General features: G+C 50.1%; 1 protein-coding gene across 2 annotated transcripts in view; it reads right to left on the reverse strand.

The window, feature by feature from the left end:
* Window positions 1–6,318: 6,318 nt before the first annotated feature.
* The window catches only part of RNF212 (ring finger protein 212), a 42,890-nt gene continuing 32,315 nt past the window's right edge, over window positions 6,319–16,893 (reverse strand). The window contains exons 11-12 of one of the 2 annotated variants that reach the window (XM_084760730.1): window positions 9,355–9,404; window positions 6,319–6,560 (exon numbers count right to left, since the gene is read on the reverse strand). In XM_084760730.1, coding sequence (XP_084616856.1) covers window positions 6,501–6,560; window positions 9,355–9,404 — 110 coding nt within the window. In that variant the 3' untranslated portion in view covers window positions 6,319–6,500. The remainder of the gene's footprint in view (window positions 6,561–9,354; window positions 9,405–16,893) is intronic. The other variant, XM_084760729.1, reaches the window with a different exon arrangement.

Raw genomic sequence — 16,893 nt, forward strand, 5'->3', positions numbered from 1 at the left:
CCTGTCCCCTTGTAGTTTCTCTCCCTGGTGCTCATCTTAGGAGAGACAGATGAATGGCCCCATCAGCTGCCTTGATCTGCCAGAGGGAGCACTGGGTGGGAAAAGTAAAATGACCACCCACACGCACATGCCTCCTGCCTAGGGAGGCCTCGTATCCAGACATGAGATCTCAGCCCAGGTCTGCAGTAGCGTGAGTAGTAGAGGTAAGAGAGAGGCTATGGCTCTTATGCTTTGAGGCAGCTGCACCCGCCTCTCCACCCCCCCTCCCGCCCTGCCCCACCACCTCCCACTACAACAGCTGTCAGACATCTGGCCCTGGGCCATCAGGTGGTGACAGCTGGCAACAGCTGGCAGGAGAAGCAGTAGGACATCTGAGTTTCAGTGCTGGGTTCTGACTGGGCGGGAGCTCCCTGTGAGTCTCACGCAGGCACGTGAATGAATAGCCATTGAAGAAGCACGTCTCTCTCTCCCCATAGAAGGTAAGTATGGAGAGACTGCTAGCAGGGCCCAGAAGGAATAGCAGCAGCAGGGCTGGGACTGGAGACTTCCTGAGGCTCATCCGTCTTCAGGGACTAAGGATCTTAAGACTGTGTTATCAGAGAGCCAGTTAAAGGGTCAGGGACAGAAAGCAGCAGCCCTGTCCTCCAGAGAAGCAGCTAGGTAGCCCTTTTGCTGGGCAGTGTGCCTGCTCCAGCCGACCTGGAACATTGCAGGATTCCCAGGCAAGCCTATGCCTCGGTTCTCCCACCTTCCACACTGAGACTGGGGAGGTGGAGACAGTAGACCTGGCTGCTTGCCTAAGAAACTCATCCTTCTGGGAACAAAGACTCCTGTCTCTCTGTTCCCACCTACCACTCTCCAGGCTATCTTAGCAACCAGTTCAAGGAGTCCTCAGTCCCCTCCTTGCCACGGCCCTCCAGCCTTGACACAGAGTGGAGGGCTATATGTCCAGGGGGTGACCTTTCCTTAGTGGGGGGTGGGATCTAGTGATCCTGCTGGGCAGGATTCCTCAAGGATGGAGGGGTTGCTGTCAGCCTTCAGTAAGACCTATACATACATGGCCCAGTACCTGACTCTTTAATAAGGCTAGGGCCAGCTGTTCTGAAGCCTGGGGCGGGTCTCAGCTCTGAACCCCCCCCCCCCAACAGCTGGCTTCAGGAAGTATGACCTCTAGAACCATGTTGTTCCTGGTCTGGATTTTCTAGAATCTAGAGCAAACAAACCTGGCTGGGTGCACAGGCCAGGTGCTCTGGGGCTTGGAAGACCCTCTACTGTGAAACCACAGATTTAGATGTCTTTTTTTCTATTTTGGATTTTTTATTTTTATTTTTATTTTTTTTTTAATTTGACACATTCATTTATACTTTGTCCCAGAAAACATACATATTTTTTAAAATTTTTTTAAAATTAATTTATTCTTATTACATCTCAATGGTTATCCCATCCCTTGTATCCTCCCATTCTTCCCTCCCTCCCATTTTCCCCTTATTCCCCTCCCCTATGACTGTTCCTGAGGGGGATTACCTCCCCTGTATATGCTCATAGGGTATCAAATCTCTTCTCGGTAACCTGCTGTCCTTCCTCCGAGTGCCACCAGGTCTCCCCCTCCAGGGGACATGGTCAAATGTGAGACACCAGAGTACGTGAGAAAGTCATATCCCACTTTCCACTCAAGTGTGGAGACTGTTCTGACCATTGGCTAGATCTGGGTAGGGGTTTAATCTATTTTGGATTTTTGAGACAGGGTTTCTCTGTGTAGCCTTGGCTGTCCTGGACTCGCTTTGTAGACCAGGCTGTCAAACTCACAGCGATCCGCCTGCCTCTGCCTCCCGAATGCTGGGATGAAAGGCGTGCACCACCACGCCTGGCTTGTGCGGCCGTTCTTATCCCCAGTTTAAGTATACTCCAGGTTGTTCTTTGGACAGTCAGTGACTGGATTTGAGTCCTCTATTGGGAGCGTTTGTGTAGCTATGGGTACTCTGCCCCACTGGGAGGAGAGACTTGGCCCCATTTAACTCTCCGGAGCCAACACTGAGCACAGAGCACTCCCAAATCTGCTTGCCAGGGATGTCTGACTGAATGGTCAAGCAGAGGTTTTTGCCCATGACTCACCAGGGCAGAAGGGCTGGGGGCTGCAGAACACAGAGGGTCCTAGTGGGGTGGGCTCTAGGCTAATTGTTCTTGGGCTTAGCTGAGGGTAGGAGGTTGCTGCTCAGGGATAGGTACTGGACAGGCACAGCAAGGCAGCCCAGCCACTCTCTCGGATTTCTTCTGGAGGTACCTGGGGCTGGTATCCCTGAAGCCCCTGTTCCTGCCAGGGGAACCCTAGTTGGCTGGAAGCACGCTGTCACCCTCAAGCCCCTGTAGAGGCAGTTGCTATACTGGGGAGCCTTTAAGGCCCAGGGCCAGTGTACAGGCACAATTCACCCTTTGTTTCCAAGGCAGCCGAGCCTTCGGGCCAAGAGGAAATGAGAGGAGCCGCAGCCAAAAGTCTTCGCCAGCCTGCCTGGGTCTGGCCGCCAGAGCCTGGCCCAGCCCAGGAGCTGCAGGGCCCTGCTATGGGGAGGGTAAACCATCACCCACATCTCCACTCAGCTCAGCCCTAGCTGGCATACCTGTGAGGCAGCAGAACCCGAGAGAGCCCCCAAGGCCTCTGAGACATGCATACGAAGGCTTAGAGAATCTGGCAGGGCAAGACAGTGGCCTGAGGTAGGTGTGCCACCAAAGCCTCTTTCTCCAGGCCCAGGTGACACTCCTGAGGAGCCCTTTATTGAAAACCCAGGGAGAGGATCCAACTACATAGTTGCAGCTCCTTACCAGCCTGTAAACCATCCTCTCAGCCCAGGGCCCAGCCTGGGTCCTGCAGAGGGGACACTCGTGGGGGCTTGGTCATCTGAACCTGAAGGGCATATGATCTGGACTCCTGCTTTGCATATTCCATGTGTGTTATGGCCAGGTCTGGTATACGTGTCCTTTTAAATCCTGTTCTCTATTGAAGACATCCCTCTCACTAGGACCTCTAGCCAGCCAGCCATCCCACGTTCTTGCCTCTTTGGCCCTGGATAGCCCTTGGGTCAGTCTTGTTAGTTAATGGGTGGAAATCAGCTAAGGGTCTGTGGGATTAGGTGCCCTACCCAGCTGTGGGGAAAGGTTTTCCTCCCTGCCATGAGGAATTGAGGTGAAGCTTCCACAGGGCAGCTTTTGCCTGTTGCTCTTGTCCACACGTGCTTCAGTCAGGATAAAGGGACATTGCCACATTGCCTGGGAGCTTCAAGGCAGGTTGGACCAGGCTGTGAAGAATAGCTGGCTCTCCCGGAGGGCCTTATGTGACAGGAAATACTCGGCTTTCTCTCCAAGAACAGCCATAAAACTTTCTGAAAAGAACACACGGGATGGCTTGGGTAGCTTCCTCACACAAGCCAACTTTCCAGTCCCTATAGATGTTTCTATATACATAGTGATTCCATAGTGGACTAGCTGCCTACTGGGTGGGTGGTTCTAGGCTCTGAATTATTTGTGGATGCTGCATCCACAGCATCCAAGCATGGCTGACCTTGGGAAGAGAAAAGTTCTCAAGGATGTGACTCTAGGGATTCAGGGACCCCATGCTTGCAGTGACCAGTGGACATGCCAGTCCTGAAGGACACAGTTTATACCGGTAACAGTATCACAAGCTGGGCAGGGCCCATGTCTGGGTGTAAAAACAGACCCTTGCTCTGGGTTTCTGGGAGCCCTTGACTGTGATGGGGATTGCCTCTACTTTCTTTGGAGCATAAGTTTCTAAGGTGAATATTGATCAGATGAGTGGCCCTAAGTCAGGATAGGGCTTAGGTGGGAAAGCTGGGAGCCAAGAAAGCTGACCCCACCCAAAGATCTCTGATATTGTGGATGCCAGCAGCTGCAGCTCCAAAGAGCTCCCACTCAGGTCCCTCTACAAACATGGCAAGCACCTCCTGTTTTCTGTAGGCCTTCTGTTTTCCAAAAGTTTGGCTGGTGTGTGTGTGTGTGTGTGTGTGTGTGTGTGTGTGTTGCAGAATCAACAGCTTTATTTCGCCAATGGCAAGGTACCTAGTGGGGGTGGGGTGGGCAGAAGTCTGCCCCCACAGGAGATCTCAGAGGGCCAGGGAGTGTATGCAGGACAAAAGCATGTCCCTACCAAGCTGCAGCATTGCCGGGGCATTTGGGGCTACACTGCTCCTGGGGTTAGTCTCAACAGGGGCCTTCAGTGTCTTCTTGGCAGGCACTCCAGTTCCCACTTCCCCCTCTGAAGATGAACTCTGTGTCCCTGTTAGGTTGGAAGAAGCTAGCTTATCCTGGTCCCTGTAAGGGTCACCAGCCTCAGGTGTTGGGCTTTGGATGAATCAGCGAAAAATCCCTCTGGGCTGTTGCTTCAGTTTCCACTGGAAAACAGACCCAGGGAGTGCTGGCTCCGAGCTATGCAGCAGTTGCCACTGAACTGGCCTCTCAGTGAGTACTCACCAGGCAGACATAGCGTCCATGCTGGACCTGGTAGGGAGGGGGGATATGGAGGCGGGAGGCGCAGTGTGTGTCTGCCTGCCGACCTGGTAAGAGTGCCTTGGCTTGTGAGGGGCAAGAAAGTCACAGAGTCCTCTGTCTTAGAAAGTCACCCTTGTGTCCTAGAGTAGGCAGCAATGGGAGCATCAGCCCCATAGTTCCGTAGGCTGACCCTCAAATAAACCTTACCAGGCCCAAATCTCCCAAGTATTATTCTGTATGCCCTGGTAGCCAATATGTCCATGCACACAAGTCTGTATATAAATGCGTGTGTGCAGTAGTGTGCATCTACATAGCTTAGTGTGCTCAAAGTGAACCAGCTCTGTAATGTTGGGTTAGGGCAGAGTTCAGGATCTCCCAGTACTTCTCCAACCATGGGGAGACCTGGTTTCTGGAGAGAATGTACCATGAGGTAACAAAGGGCAGGTCCCTTGTTTGTCCTAGTGTCCTTGGCAAGGAGGAGCCTGCTGGGCTGAGGCTTCCAGGCACTTATATGCTGAGCCAGGATCCTCTTATGCCAGGGCCCAGGGCCTGTGCCCACTCACCTGGCACAAGCCTCTCACCCCTGGCCTGCTTTCTTGGAAGGCAGAGGATGTTTTTTGATGTAGTACAGTCGATACACCAAGTTACAAAGGAACTCACTGTGCAAACTGGAGCCCCCAGTCCCCTGAGTAGGCTGGATCCTCAGGTATACACTCAAGACACCTAGAAGTTTCAGGGACCAGAGAGTCCTGTTCTTCCTACTCAAAAGTATTGCTGCCTGTGGAGGACCACAGGCTGAAAGCTCCAGAAAGCTGAGGTGACAAGAGTTCCTTTTCTTTTTCTTTTGTGTATGTAAGTATATATTTTGTATTTGTAAATACATATTGTATATATAATGGTATTTGTAAGTATATATCAGGAGTGTGGGGCTGCAACATTTATACATGTGCACCAGAAGAGGGCACCAGATCTCATTAAAGATGGTTGTGAGCCATCATGTGGTTGCTGGGAACTGAACTCAGGACCAGTGCTCTTAACCTCGGAGCCATCTCTCTAGCTCGACAAGAGTTTCTTGAGCAGCACCTGGTAAAATGTTTGCTCCACAAGAATGAAGAGTTGAGTTTGACCTCAACGCCTGCATAAAACAAGCTGGGCATAGAGGCATGAGCTTGTAACCCCAGTGCTGGGGAGGCACAGAGGGATCCCCAGTGCTCACTGGCCAGGCAGCCAGGCCAACTTGGTGAAATCTAGGCCAGTGAGAGACTCTGTTCCCCTCTCCCATAATCGATAGCATCTGCGGAATGACACCTGCAGCCTTTTGGCCTCCATGTACTCATGTACATATATCCATCCATGTGTACCTCCACAAACATATACTCCTGCATACAAATGAGTGCGCATGAACACACACATGCACACACACACACACCTCCATGCATACCCACCCCCCCACTTACAGACACACATGAACACAAGTAAGACTTCTTGAGTAGCTCAAAACCAGGCATAGAGGTGCCTGCCTACTACCCAGTGGTCAGACAGATGACCAGCAGGGCTTCCGGTTCATGTGAGGTAACTCAGGGCAACCAGTCCTCTGGGGGCCGGAGCTGGACACAGGTAAAGATGGTGATGCAGAGAATTCTAGAAGTCACAGTGTCTCCTACTCTATCCTAGGGAACGAGGACTTCTGCTCTACCAGAGTGGGCAGGGCGAAATAAGGGGCCTCTTGGATGGCCTGCCCCAGGGGTCGTGTGAACAGGGCTGCCTGTGGGCAAAGCCTTTGTGCTTCCTCACAACGGGAGAATTCGATGCCTCTTCTCGTATTTCCTGCAGTGAATGTGTGCAGATGCACACCAGGGCTACCTCCACTGCTGCCCCAACTACAGACAAGAAAGGCCTGGGTAGATTCTACAGCTCAGCTTTGCAGAGAAAACAAACTTTTAATAAGAGGGCCTTCTCCAGGGCTCCGGGGCCGTGTACTCAAATCATTAGCCAGTCTGTCCTCACGGAAGTCTTGGCTCAGAAAAGCCTTGCTGCAAATCAGTTTTCTGCCAAGTGCCAGTCTGAAATGTAGAAACAGAGAAATTAGAAGCATTAAAGCTAAGCAGGACGGGAGGGTCGTCTCAGCAGGAAACAGGTCTGAGCTGCCTCTGTGGCCAGGCCGGCAGCAGCCTTCTCACATGCACCTCATTGGAAGCACTTAGCCAGTCCCTAGGGGAACTGCAGTGTCTTCACTTCCTGTAGCCTAGGACCTGGTGTCAGGACCAAGTTTCCCAGGGCCAGGAAGAGACAAGCAGCGAAAACTATGGCTTCTTTGTCTGAGGCCCGTTACTTTTCCCACATCCTCTTAGTTTCTCGAATGCTGGGTTTGAAAAGTGACCCCTAAAATAGAGCCTATCTTTTGTTGCACGCCACTGAATGTTGAATGCCAGGAGAGAGTCGCAGTGTACAGGCTGTTCCCATGGGGCCTCAGGTCCTAGTGTAGGTAATATGGTATAAGGAGATTCCAGGACACATTCTGTGGGGTCAGCCCATGAACAGCAAAGAGAGCCAAAGGGACCCTCCTTGGGAGAGACAGGCCATGGGGTTCAGTTTCTGTAACTGAAGCCCCAACCCAGACACATTTGTGTCCCTGGGTCACCAGCTCTGACACCTTCAAGTCTGGATTTGGGTTCCTAAGGTTTTACTTGTCCCCACATCAGCTCAGGAGGGACAGAGTCTGGCCATCCTAGCCCCTCACAAAGGAGTGAGGGTTATGGGATGATGCAAACCTGTGTGGACAGGGTGCTGTCTCACTCCACCCTATCCAGACCTTGGCCCCAGAGCCTGAGCTATAGTTAAGTAAGACAGCATAGCCCATGGGGAGGGGATACAGGAGGGACAGAGCTAGAGATGGTGAGCAGTCTACCTAGGTGCCAGAGTCTTGCCCCTGTGTTCTCTGGGTCTTCCCAGCCCTCACCCTCTGTCACCTCCTCTGCAGTCCCCTCCAGAAACTGTCAGGCTTGGTTAAACCTAGACCTTCCCTTCCTGGCATCTGGCAGTCCCCTTGGGCACCCCTGATAGCCCTCACACCCTGGAGGTTCTCCCAATACCTCACCTCAACAGGGCCCTGAGGCCTAGGCCCTCCCCATGTTCAGCTTAGGAAGAGCTACAGAAGGCTCAGAGGACCTCAGGGTCTCACTTCTCAGTGTTTCTGTGGCAGGAGAAAAGACATTTCCTGAAAACGGATTCCTGAGGTTTCTAAAGGGCCCTGACTCCAAATACCAAATTCTTTCCTCTTCTGCTTTGAGCCGTATACTGTCTCAGGCAGCAGACACAGGGACAGCACTGGGGTTCTGGGTCCCCTGACCATTCTCCTGGGATGCTGGGGTCCCTTCCAGGTGTTCTGAAGTTCCCTTGGGGGAGGAAAGTTTGGTTTCCTGGCCAGACACACGGGCTCCGAGGCCCCAGTGTGCTCTGTAGGCTGCTTTGCTTTGCTTGGATGGCACCCTTTGAAGGAGAGAGAATCTGTTTCATGATGTTCTATGCTGCGTGGTCACAGGAGCCCTTCTGGAGGGAGCTTTATGAATAAAAGTAAGAAATCATGACCTATTGCTTCTGGAAAATGAGGTGACACTACCCCACAGATGAGACATTTTATCAGCAGGTTTTTAGGAACTCTTTGGACTCACCACATCCTCTTCATAGGTGCTCACCAATTCATGCCCACCCTGACCATGCCAACCCTGCAGCTCCTGCCCCAGCTTTATGTTCCCCACACAGTGTTGATGTGGGGTTGAAACTCACCTAGCCAGGCACCCCCCAAAACCTGCACAGACCAGAGTGGCCTCTGCTTCCCCTCCACAAAGTTCTATTTCCTTTCTGTTGGTCTAATCTATCCTTACACTCCAGACTGTCAGAAACTTCTGGTATCTGGCCTGGTGCAGTAACCCTGTCTGCTCAAGAAGCCCTCTGCCTGTCTATCAGTCTCCCTGAGGTTGAAATGCATGGCAGGGCCCAACTGCCTCTGGGCGAGAAGAAAAGGCGAGGATTGGTAGATGCTTGTCTCATGACTAATGCCCATGTCCTCACAATAGCAAACAGAGGCTGACATGCCCATGGTCAGGCCAGGGACTGAAGAGATCTTAGTTATGAATAAGGGCCCTGCAACACTGCCCTAAGTTGCTCACTATTGTGCCTACTTAAAAAAAATTTTTTTTTTTTGGATTTAAAAAATTTGAGGGCCTGCAAAACTGTTCAGTAGGTGAAGTGCTTGCTGCCAAGCCTGGTGGCTTGAATTTTACCCGAGACTCACTTCATGGAAGGAAAGAGCCCACTTCTGCAAGTTAAGTTGTCCTCTAACCTCTGTGCGCACAGTGGCACATGCACTCACAGATCCATACAGTGAGTGAAAAAAGTAACACAAAATTAAAAAGAAACCTGAATGTGGTGCGGAGCACTGGACCCAAGGTTCTGTTCATGCTTTATCACTGAGCCATACTCCAGCCCTAATAGATTAGTTTTGTGTGTATGAGTGTGTGGTGCATGTGCACATGAGTGTACGGGTGCACATAAATGTACATACACTGTGTGGAAGTCAGAGGTCAATGTTAGGGGTCTTATCACCGTAATTCTCCACTTTATTTTTTTTTTAAGGGAAAGAGAAGAACATACTTTTATTTTATTTTATTTAAGACAGAGATTCACTACTCATAATCTTGGCTGGCCTGGAACTCAAAGGGATCCACCTGCTTCTGCATCATGAGTGCTGGGATTACAGGACTGTGCTACCATGTCTGAACTGACATACTTTTTTGTTACATAATATTTTTATTGGTTATTTGGGAATTTCATATCATGTACCCCGATCACACTCACCTCCAGGCCTCCTGGGTCCATTCCCCACCTTCTAGTCCTTCCATGCTCCCCTGCCAAAAAAAGAAGAAAAAAACAAGTCCAACTTGTGTTGCTCACCAGAGCATGGTCAAACTCCCAGTGGCCAGCCCCTTAAAGAAAACTGGGTCCTTCCCCACCCATACCCCACCAGAAGCCATCAATTGTGGAGAGCTACACTTCAGCATCATTACAATTTTTTAGTTTTTTTGGGGGGGGGGAGGGAAGTATGAGGCCAAGATGGATTCCGATCAAGGCTTCATTACAAGTTTTTTGTTTGTTTGGTTGGTTGGTTTTTGGTTTTTTCGAGACAGGGTTTTTCTGTGTAGCCTTGGCTGTCATAGACTCACTTTGTAGACCAGGCTGGCCTCGAACTCATAGTAATCCACCTGCCTCTGCCTCCCAAGTGCCGAGATTACAAGTTTTAAGAGTTCTCTTTGATGTCTTTCTGTCTAGGCTGTTACTTTTTCGGGAGTGGGGCTAGAGTTGTCACAGAAACCTTCCACATCCCTGTTTCCCAACTGTCAGTCATTGACACCACTGCAAAAGCAGCTTCCTTGCTTCCTCCCCTGGCCCAGACAGGGTTTCTCTGTGTAGCCTTGGCAGTCCTAGGATTTCCTCTGTAGACTAGGCTGGACTTGAAGGCAGAGATTCACTTCTCTTTGCCTCTAGAGTGCTGGGATTAGCTGCCTCACCCTTTAGAGTCAGTGGGGACACAGATCATGGACCCCCCACATGGCCTCTGGTGAAAGCACAGACCACAAGCATCAGCGCGTGCCACAGACCCCGGCTTGGTCTCCCACGACAGCGCAAACCACAGACATCAACATGGACACCTGCTGCTTCACAGGTCAAGGACACCACAATAGCCGGTGACAGCAGTACAGGCCAAGGACATCACCAAGGCCTGACGTGGCAGTGAAGGCCACTCATGGGAACATGGCCCCTGGCTGCAGTAGGACTACAAACCCAGACAGCACAGATTACAAACACCAACATGGCCTCATCCATCTTTATTTTTCAAGATATGGTTTTTCAGGCTGAGTGGTGGTAGCACACAACTTTAATCTCAGAATTTGGGAGGCAGAGGCAGGCAGATCTCTGAGTTTGAGGCCAGCCTGGTCTAGAGAGTGAGCTCTAGCACAGCCAGGGCTACACTGAAAAACCACGTCTCAAAATCTACTAGCAAAAAGAGACAGGGTTTTTCACTGAACCTGAAACTCACCGATTCCGCCATTCTGGCTGACCAATGGGTTGCCCTACTTCTCTAGAGCCAGTTACAGGTGTGTATAGTGACAATTTGGAATTTTCGTTTCTTTAAAAACACAGAAATATAAGAATGTGTTTTTGCATTAACCTTAGGTGTGGGGTGTGGGGCTGCTTCAGATCGTCCACAGCCGCTGACTATGGTTTGCCCCATGCTCTATCAGAGGCGTGGTTTTGCCAGCTGCAGATAGTTGCTGTGGCTGTGTGACATTTGGAATTCCGGGAACTTTTCAGAGGGTATAAAAGTGCTAGGGCCCCTCCTCTCCCCAGGTGGAGTGGGTGGTTGTTGGTCATTTAGGGAGGTTGGCTGCAGTTTGTTAGTAGCCATGGTCAAAGAAGCAACAAAAGTAACAAAATATAGCCAGGCATGATGGCACATGCCTTTAATGGCAGCATTGGTGGCGGGGCATGGGGGGGGGGGAAGAGAGGAGGGGGGCAGGGCACAGAGGCAGGTGAATCTTTGTGAATTTTTTTTTCGAGACAGGGTTTCTCTATGTAGCCTTGGTTGTCCTAGACTCGCTTTGTAGACCAGGCTGGCCTTGAACTCACAGCGATCCTCCTGCCTCTGCCTCTCCAGTGCTGGGATTAAAGGCGTGCGCCACCACGCCCTCTATCCTTGTTTCTCTCCTACCTAGAGGACTAGTGTTAGAGGGTGAAATGGGGCGGGTTATAAAGGGTGGGAAAAGGTCAGCTACAGGTGTGCACCAGCATTTCTACCTTTTAGGGGTGCTGGGAATCTCAACTTAGATCCTCCTGCTTATATGGCAGGCACTTTACCCTGAGCCATCTCCCTAGCTCTCCCCAAATAGTTTAATTTTTGAAAAGAGAAACATAGAATTATGGGAAAATGCTTCAAAGCAGGCGGTAGTGGCACTATCTTCTGACTGCAGACCTACTTCAAGACAGTTCACCCTGTGTTCCCCGTAAGTGACTGCACAGGGGCACACCCAATATCAATGACAGTGTATTGTTAAGGTTAAGATCATGGGTCCTGGCATCGGTGCCTGGGGTTGAGTTAATGCCACACTCCTGAGAGGCTCAAAAACATCACGTATTTCCGCGTTTCTTGTGTAGCCTCAACACCATTCCCTGGAGCCCACAGGACCATGGCTGTCCACAGCTGTCCCATCTTGGGCCTTGTAGCTGGGTGGCTGGTAGGCCAGTCAAACAGAAGCTCTGTACAGTGGGTTTTCTGGGCTCACCTGACAGCAGAGTTGGCATTAGAGTTTTAGGTGCAGCAAGGCCTTTCCAGTACATGTCCACTGATGGGGAGCTGTGCATGTGCCTAGTGACGGGAACCAGTTGTGGTGCTCGAGGGGAAGCCATTTGTCCCCACAGAAGAGGGACCACATATGTGCCCACAGACAGGAAACTACTGTGTTCACCGAAGGCAACTATGGGAGTGCCAACTGATAACGAAATACTTGTTGGCCAACTGAGATGAACAATGAGAGTAATCCTGACAGCAGAATCTGGACCAGGCTGATGGGATTGCATATACCTACTGCGGACTTGTCTTTTTCCTCAGCACTACCTGTGAGGCTTGGTCTTGGTGCATTTACATCTAACTCAAGGATGTTTATAACTTTGGCATTTGTGAAGCCAGTCCCTGGTGTACCCATCTGTGGACACTCTGGGTTGTCCCTGTGATATCTCTGTCTTTGGTGCAGATGCTACCTTCTGCCTTCCCAGATCTTATGTCGCCAGTGTCCCCAAGATACTTGTACATCCAGACTCACCAACTAGCACGGTAGGGAGAGGTTTTGCTGATGGCTTCGGGTGAAGGGCTATCCTGTAGCACATAGCCCAAGAGGGCCAACCTGCAGTAGATACTTGGCCCAATCCCCACAAGGAGATTTTCTTGTAGCCCTGGTTGGGTATGGTATAAGTAGGGATGCTGAGCCAGGTTTGGTGGCGCATGCCTTTAATCCCAGCACTCGGGAGGCAGAGGCAGGCGGATGGCTGTGAGTTCGAGGCCAGCCTGGTCTATAAAGTGAGTCCAGGACAGCCAAGGCTACACAGAGAAACCCTGTCTCAAAAAAAAAAAAAAAAGTAGAGATACTGATGCAAAGTACCAAGATGGAGAAAGAGTCATTAGGCCCTGAAGCCAGACTAAGGTTTTTCAAGACTGTCTCTTGGCACACAGCCCAGCTGCTGCTCAGCTTTGCGCAGCAGGTGACTATTCCCAGAGGAAGCATGCACAGCATGGGCATGCATTTTAGAAAGTTCTATGGCTCCAGTCTGTCCACAGTTTCACATTAATTGAATCTAGACACTGTGAGATAAGCACTAACTAGAAAGAAACAAGCTTGTACTTTGTATCTTAAAAGATTTGTTTAGTAAAGTTTTCAACTACCGTATTATCTTAAGTATCACTTTGTGACAAGTTGAAAAGTCTAGAGCAAAAACCTTGGTTAGAGTGAAGGCTGGGGCGCCCTCAGCTGGAGCTAGCAAGTGGGTATTACCTTAAGACTAATGGACCTCAGAGCCCTGGGCATTCTTCCTGGGGCTGCTGTGGGTCCTGGGGCATGTTCTAGGTTAACTGATTAACACACAAGAGAATTCACCACATTAAAGCTAAAGCCTAGCAACTAGCTTAAAGAAACAGAATCGGCCCGCATTCGGAGGCAGAGGCAGGAAGATCGCTGTGACTTTGGGCCAGTGTGAGTCTAGGACAGCATGGCTACACAGAGAAACCTTGTCTTGGGGGGGGGGAGGCAATGTCATAAAACAAAGGCAAATTGTGGAAATGTTACAGGACTCAGGATAGCAGTGACAAATGGCTTGTGGTGTGTGTGTGTGTGTGCCCAGTACATTCTCTGCCCAGCTCCCCAGTGACATCCCTCTGTGGGGATGTGGGGTCTCCTGGGCTTTGTAAACTGATTAGCACTGATACAGGAAGAGACCTGGAGTGGGGCTTGGTAGCATATCAGATTACGGTCACGCTTACTCCCAGGCTCTCCTTCCGCTGGTGCCATCCCTACCCAACAGAAATGTTCAGTACCAGCGAAGTCAGTGTGAAGGTTTGAATTTACCACATAAGAATTTTAGGAATTTCCTCTTAGTCTGAAAACTTGTTCAAAACATCCCTTAGTATTTATAATTGCTTGTGTTTGAAAGAACCTTTGTCCTGCTCAGACAAACCATGGCTTCTTAAGTGCTTGAGGGGGACAGGTTTGACACTTCGGACTGTCTACCTGCTCCATCCCATCTGGTGTTCAGGCTGGGTCAGTTCTCACAGTGCGGGCCTAGGAGGCTGGCTAGGAGCCCAGGAGGAACACCATTGCTTCCAGGGCCAACTAAGAGTGACTCAGGCTCAAGTGGGAGTGTCTTGTGGTGATAGGTCAGCAGAGGTGGCTGGAGCAGAGGGCTTTGGGACATTTGCCTAGACCCATCTCCTGTATGTTGGTCCACTTCCTGAGTCTGAGTCCCAGGTCTTCCTGTCTGTTTTGGGGCTTCTGGATTGTTCTTTTAATAAAGCTCCGTGCCGGGACTGGTGAATGGGAGTATGCAGGGTCCCCACACTGTTACTCCTCCCAGGCCCATCTTATGGTTTCTAGGTTCCCGATGACAGGCCTACACCAGCAGCTGCCTGAATGCTTTGGTCAGGAAAGGGTTAGCTGAGGTCCCTCCGGAAGCCAGGTTCTGTGTGCCACTGAGACACAGTGCTCAGATCTACCACTCATTTTTGAGAAGCACAATGTAAGGTAATACCTAAATTTACATTCTTTATCCATGGAAAAATTAAAGCTGAAAGTGCAACCTCTGCCAAATGGCTGGCAATTCTGACTCTTAAGAGATGGAAAGCCAAGAAGTGGGGAGGTTGAGGTTGGACTCAGAATCTGGTCAGCTCAGCCAGGGCACAAGAGAAGGGACATGCTGGCACCATTGGAAAACAGGGATTCTGATGTGGGAGCAGAGAGGTTCAGCCAAGAGCCAAGGAGTGTCTAGGATGCCCAGGAGATACGTTTGAGGAAGAAAGTGTGGAAGGGCAGAGGAGAGAAAGCACTAAGGAGGCTCAGAATTATTTACTGCTCAGGGAAATGTGAATGAGGCGCAGAACTCACTGTTTGCAAGGGACATACTTAGGTGCTGGTAATGGTCACTGTGGGCAACTGCTGCATCCTTTCAAGAACCTTCTACTGATACACAGCTGGGATGTGAACAGGAAACTGGTGAAGGTGGAAAAACAAACCATAGAGAACCAGTTAAGTCCAGAGATGGAGAGAGAGCCAATGGGGCCCAAAGTAGAGATTAGAAGTTTTTAGTAGGTAGATCTGACTTTGAAACCATGCATATGTATGGAATTATGAGCAGACTTAGATGGAAAAACAGTTCCTAAAGTGAGCAAAAGGCACAGTGCCGCCTGCATATTCACCTGGAGGTATGTCTACACACGGTCTCCTACAAGGGTGCCTAGAGAAAGCTGCTGATGTGGGAAGGGGACGAAGAGGTGACCAGTCACCTACCCACTGGACTTGGGTCCTAAGCTGACTTGTAAATGTAGGTGTGGACTGTTTAACAGTAGGGGCTTTCTTCACTAAGCCTGGCCACAGCTCTCAACAGATGGTCTCCCCTGCCACAGGAGAAGGCAGCAGGCTGCTGTCACGTCACTGCCTAACCCTTCCCTCCCAGCCCTCCTTAGAGCCCTGTGCTCAGGCCACAGTTCTGCAGCGGCCTCTCCCTCCTGAGCCATTCTCGGCTGGGTGATCACTCTCCCCCTGGGGCTCCACGTCACAGCCTCCTGGCCTAGCCCCCTCCTCCATATTCAGGACTTCCTTGCCACTTACTGTTGACTCTGTTCCCACTCTGCAGAGAAGTGACAGAGGCCCATTTCTGTACTGGATCCCCATCTGGGTCATCCCATCTGTCCTGTGTTAGAAGGCATTATGAGAGCCCAGATAACTCTCATGTCCCCTATATTTCCTATCTTCTGGGCCTGTCTGCCATGTGACTGAGTGTGTGTGTGTGTGTGTGTGTGTGTGTGTGTGTGTGTGTGTGTGTGTGTGTGTAGATAGGATCTTACTATGTTCCTAGACATCCAAATCTCCCTGCCTCAGCTTCCCGAGTTCTGGGATTAGGGCATGTGTTACCAAGTTTGATTGGAACAGATTTTAAAAAAAGATTTACTTATTCTTATGTGTATGGGTGTTTTGTTTTCATGTACGTCTGAACCACGTGCAGATAGTTCCAGAAGAGGGGGTTGGATACCTGAGTACTGGAGTTACAGACTGTTGTGACCCACCATATTGGTGCTGGGAACCATACCTGGGTCTTTGTAAGAGTGGCAAGTGCTTTTAACTGTGGCCTCATCTCTCCAGTCCCTAAGGCAGATTTTTTTAAAAAATTTATTTATTTATTTATTTATTTATTTATTTATTTATTTATTATGAACACAGTGCTCTCCTCCATGATAGAAGAGGGCATCAGATCACATTATAGATGGTTGTAAGCCACTATGTGGTTGCTGAGAATTGAACTCAGGACCTCTAGACAAGCAGTCAGTGCTGTCAACCTCTGGGCCATCTCTGCAGCCTGAGGCAGATTCTTAATACTATTTCTTGTGACCTGTGGGGGTCCAGCTGTGCCTCACGCGCTCTTGGTCACTTGCTCTTGTATATGCAATTTGACTCCATGTGGTGTTACCTCGTAGTAAAAGCTGGATAAGAAGCCATGGTGGTACACACAGCCTGGACAGTACAGCAAGACTGTCTCAAACACTGAGGTGGGTGATGTGGAGTGTGCACTCAAGAAGGGGGAGGACAATGAAGAAAGGAAGATGGACAGTTATAGTGGGTAAGGGTAAAATATTCACTGAGTACCTATTGGGTGAGCTATGGCTAAGATGATTAGATATTAAAATATATCAAAGGCTGATTACCTATTAAATAAGAACCCAGGATAGTAAGGCTGTTAAACTCTGCTCCTTCCCCAAATACTGAGCAATAGTCTTTAAGGCTCACTCTCCTGCTGTTGCACATGGAACACTCCTGAGATACCTTAGCTTTTGGGAACACACAGCTGCTCCCAGTGTGTCTCCCTGGTGTCGTTAATAAACTTGGATCAATTATTCTGCCAGGAACCAGGGACCCTCTATCTGACCTCGTCATTTATTTTTGCCTTTGTGAGTTTCTTCAGTTGCCTAACCCTTTCACAATTTAACACTAAATAGACAGCTTGTCTTTCTACAGCGAAGCTCCGGCTTGTGTGGCCCAGCGCCCTCTAGTGCTCACAGCACTCGCCACTGTCCCTTGACTG

This window comes from Acomys minous, assembly GCF_964271855.1.
Source record: "Acomys minous genome assembly, chromosome: 15".
Lineage (NCBI taxonomy): Eukaryota > Metazoa > Chordata > Mammalia > Rodentia > Muridae > Acomys > Acomys minous.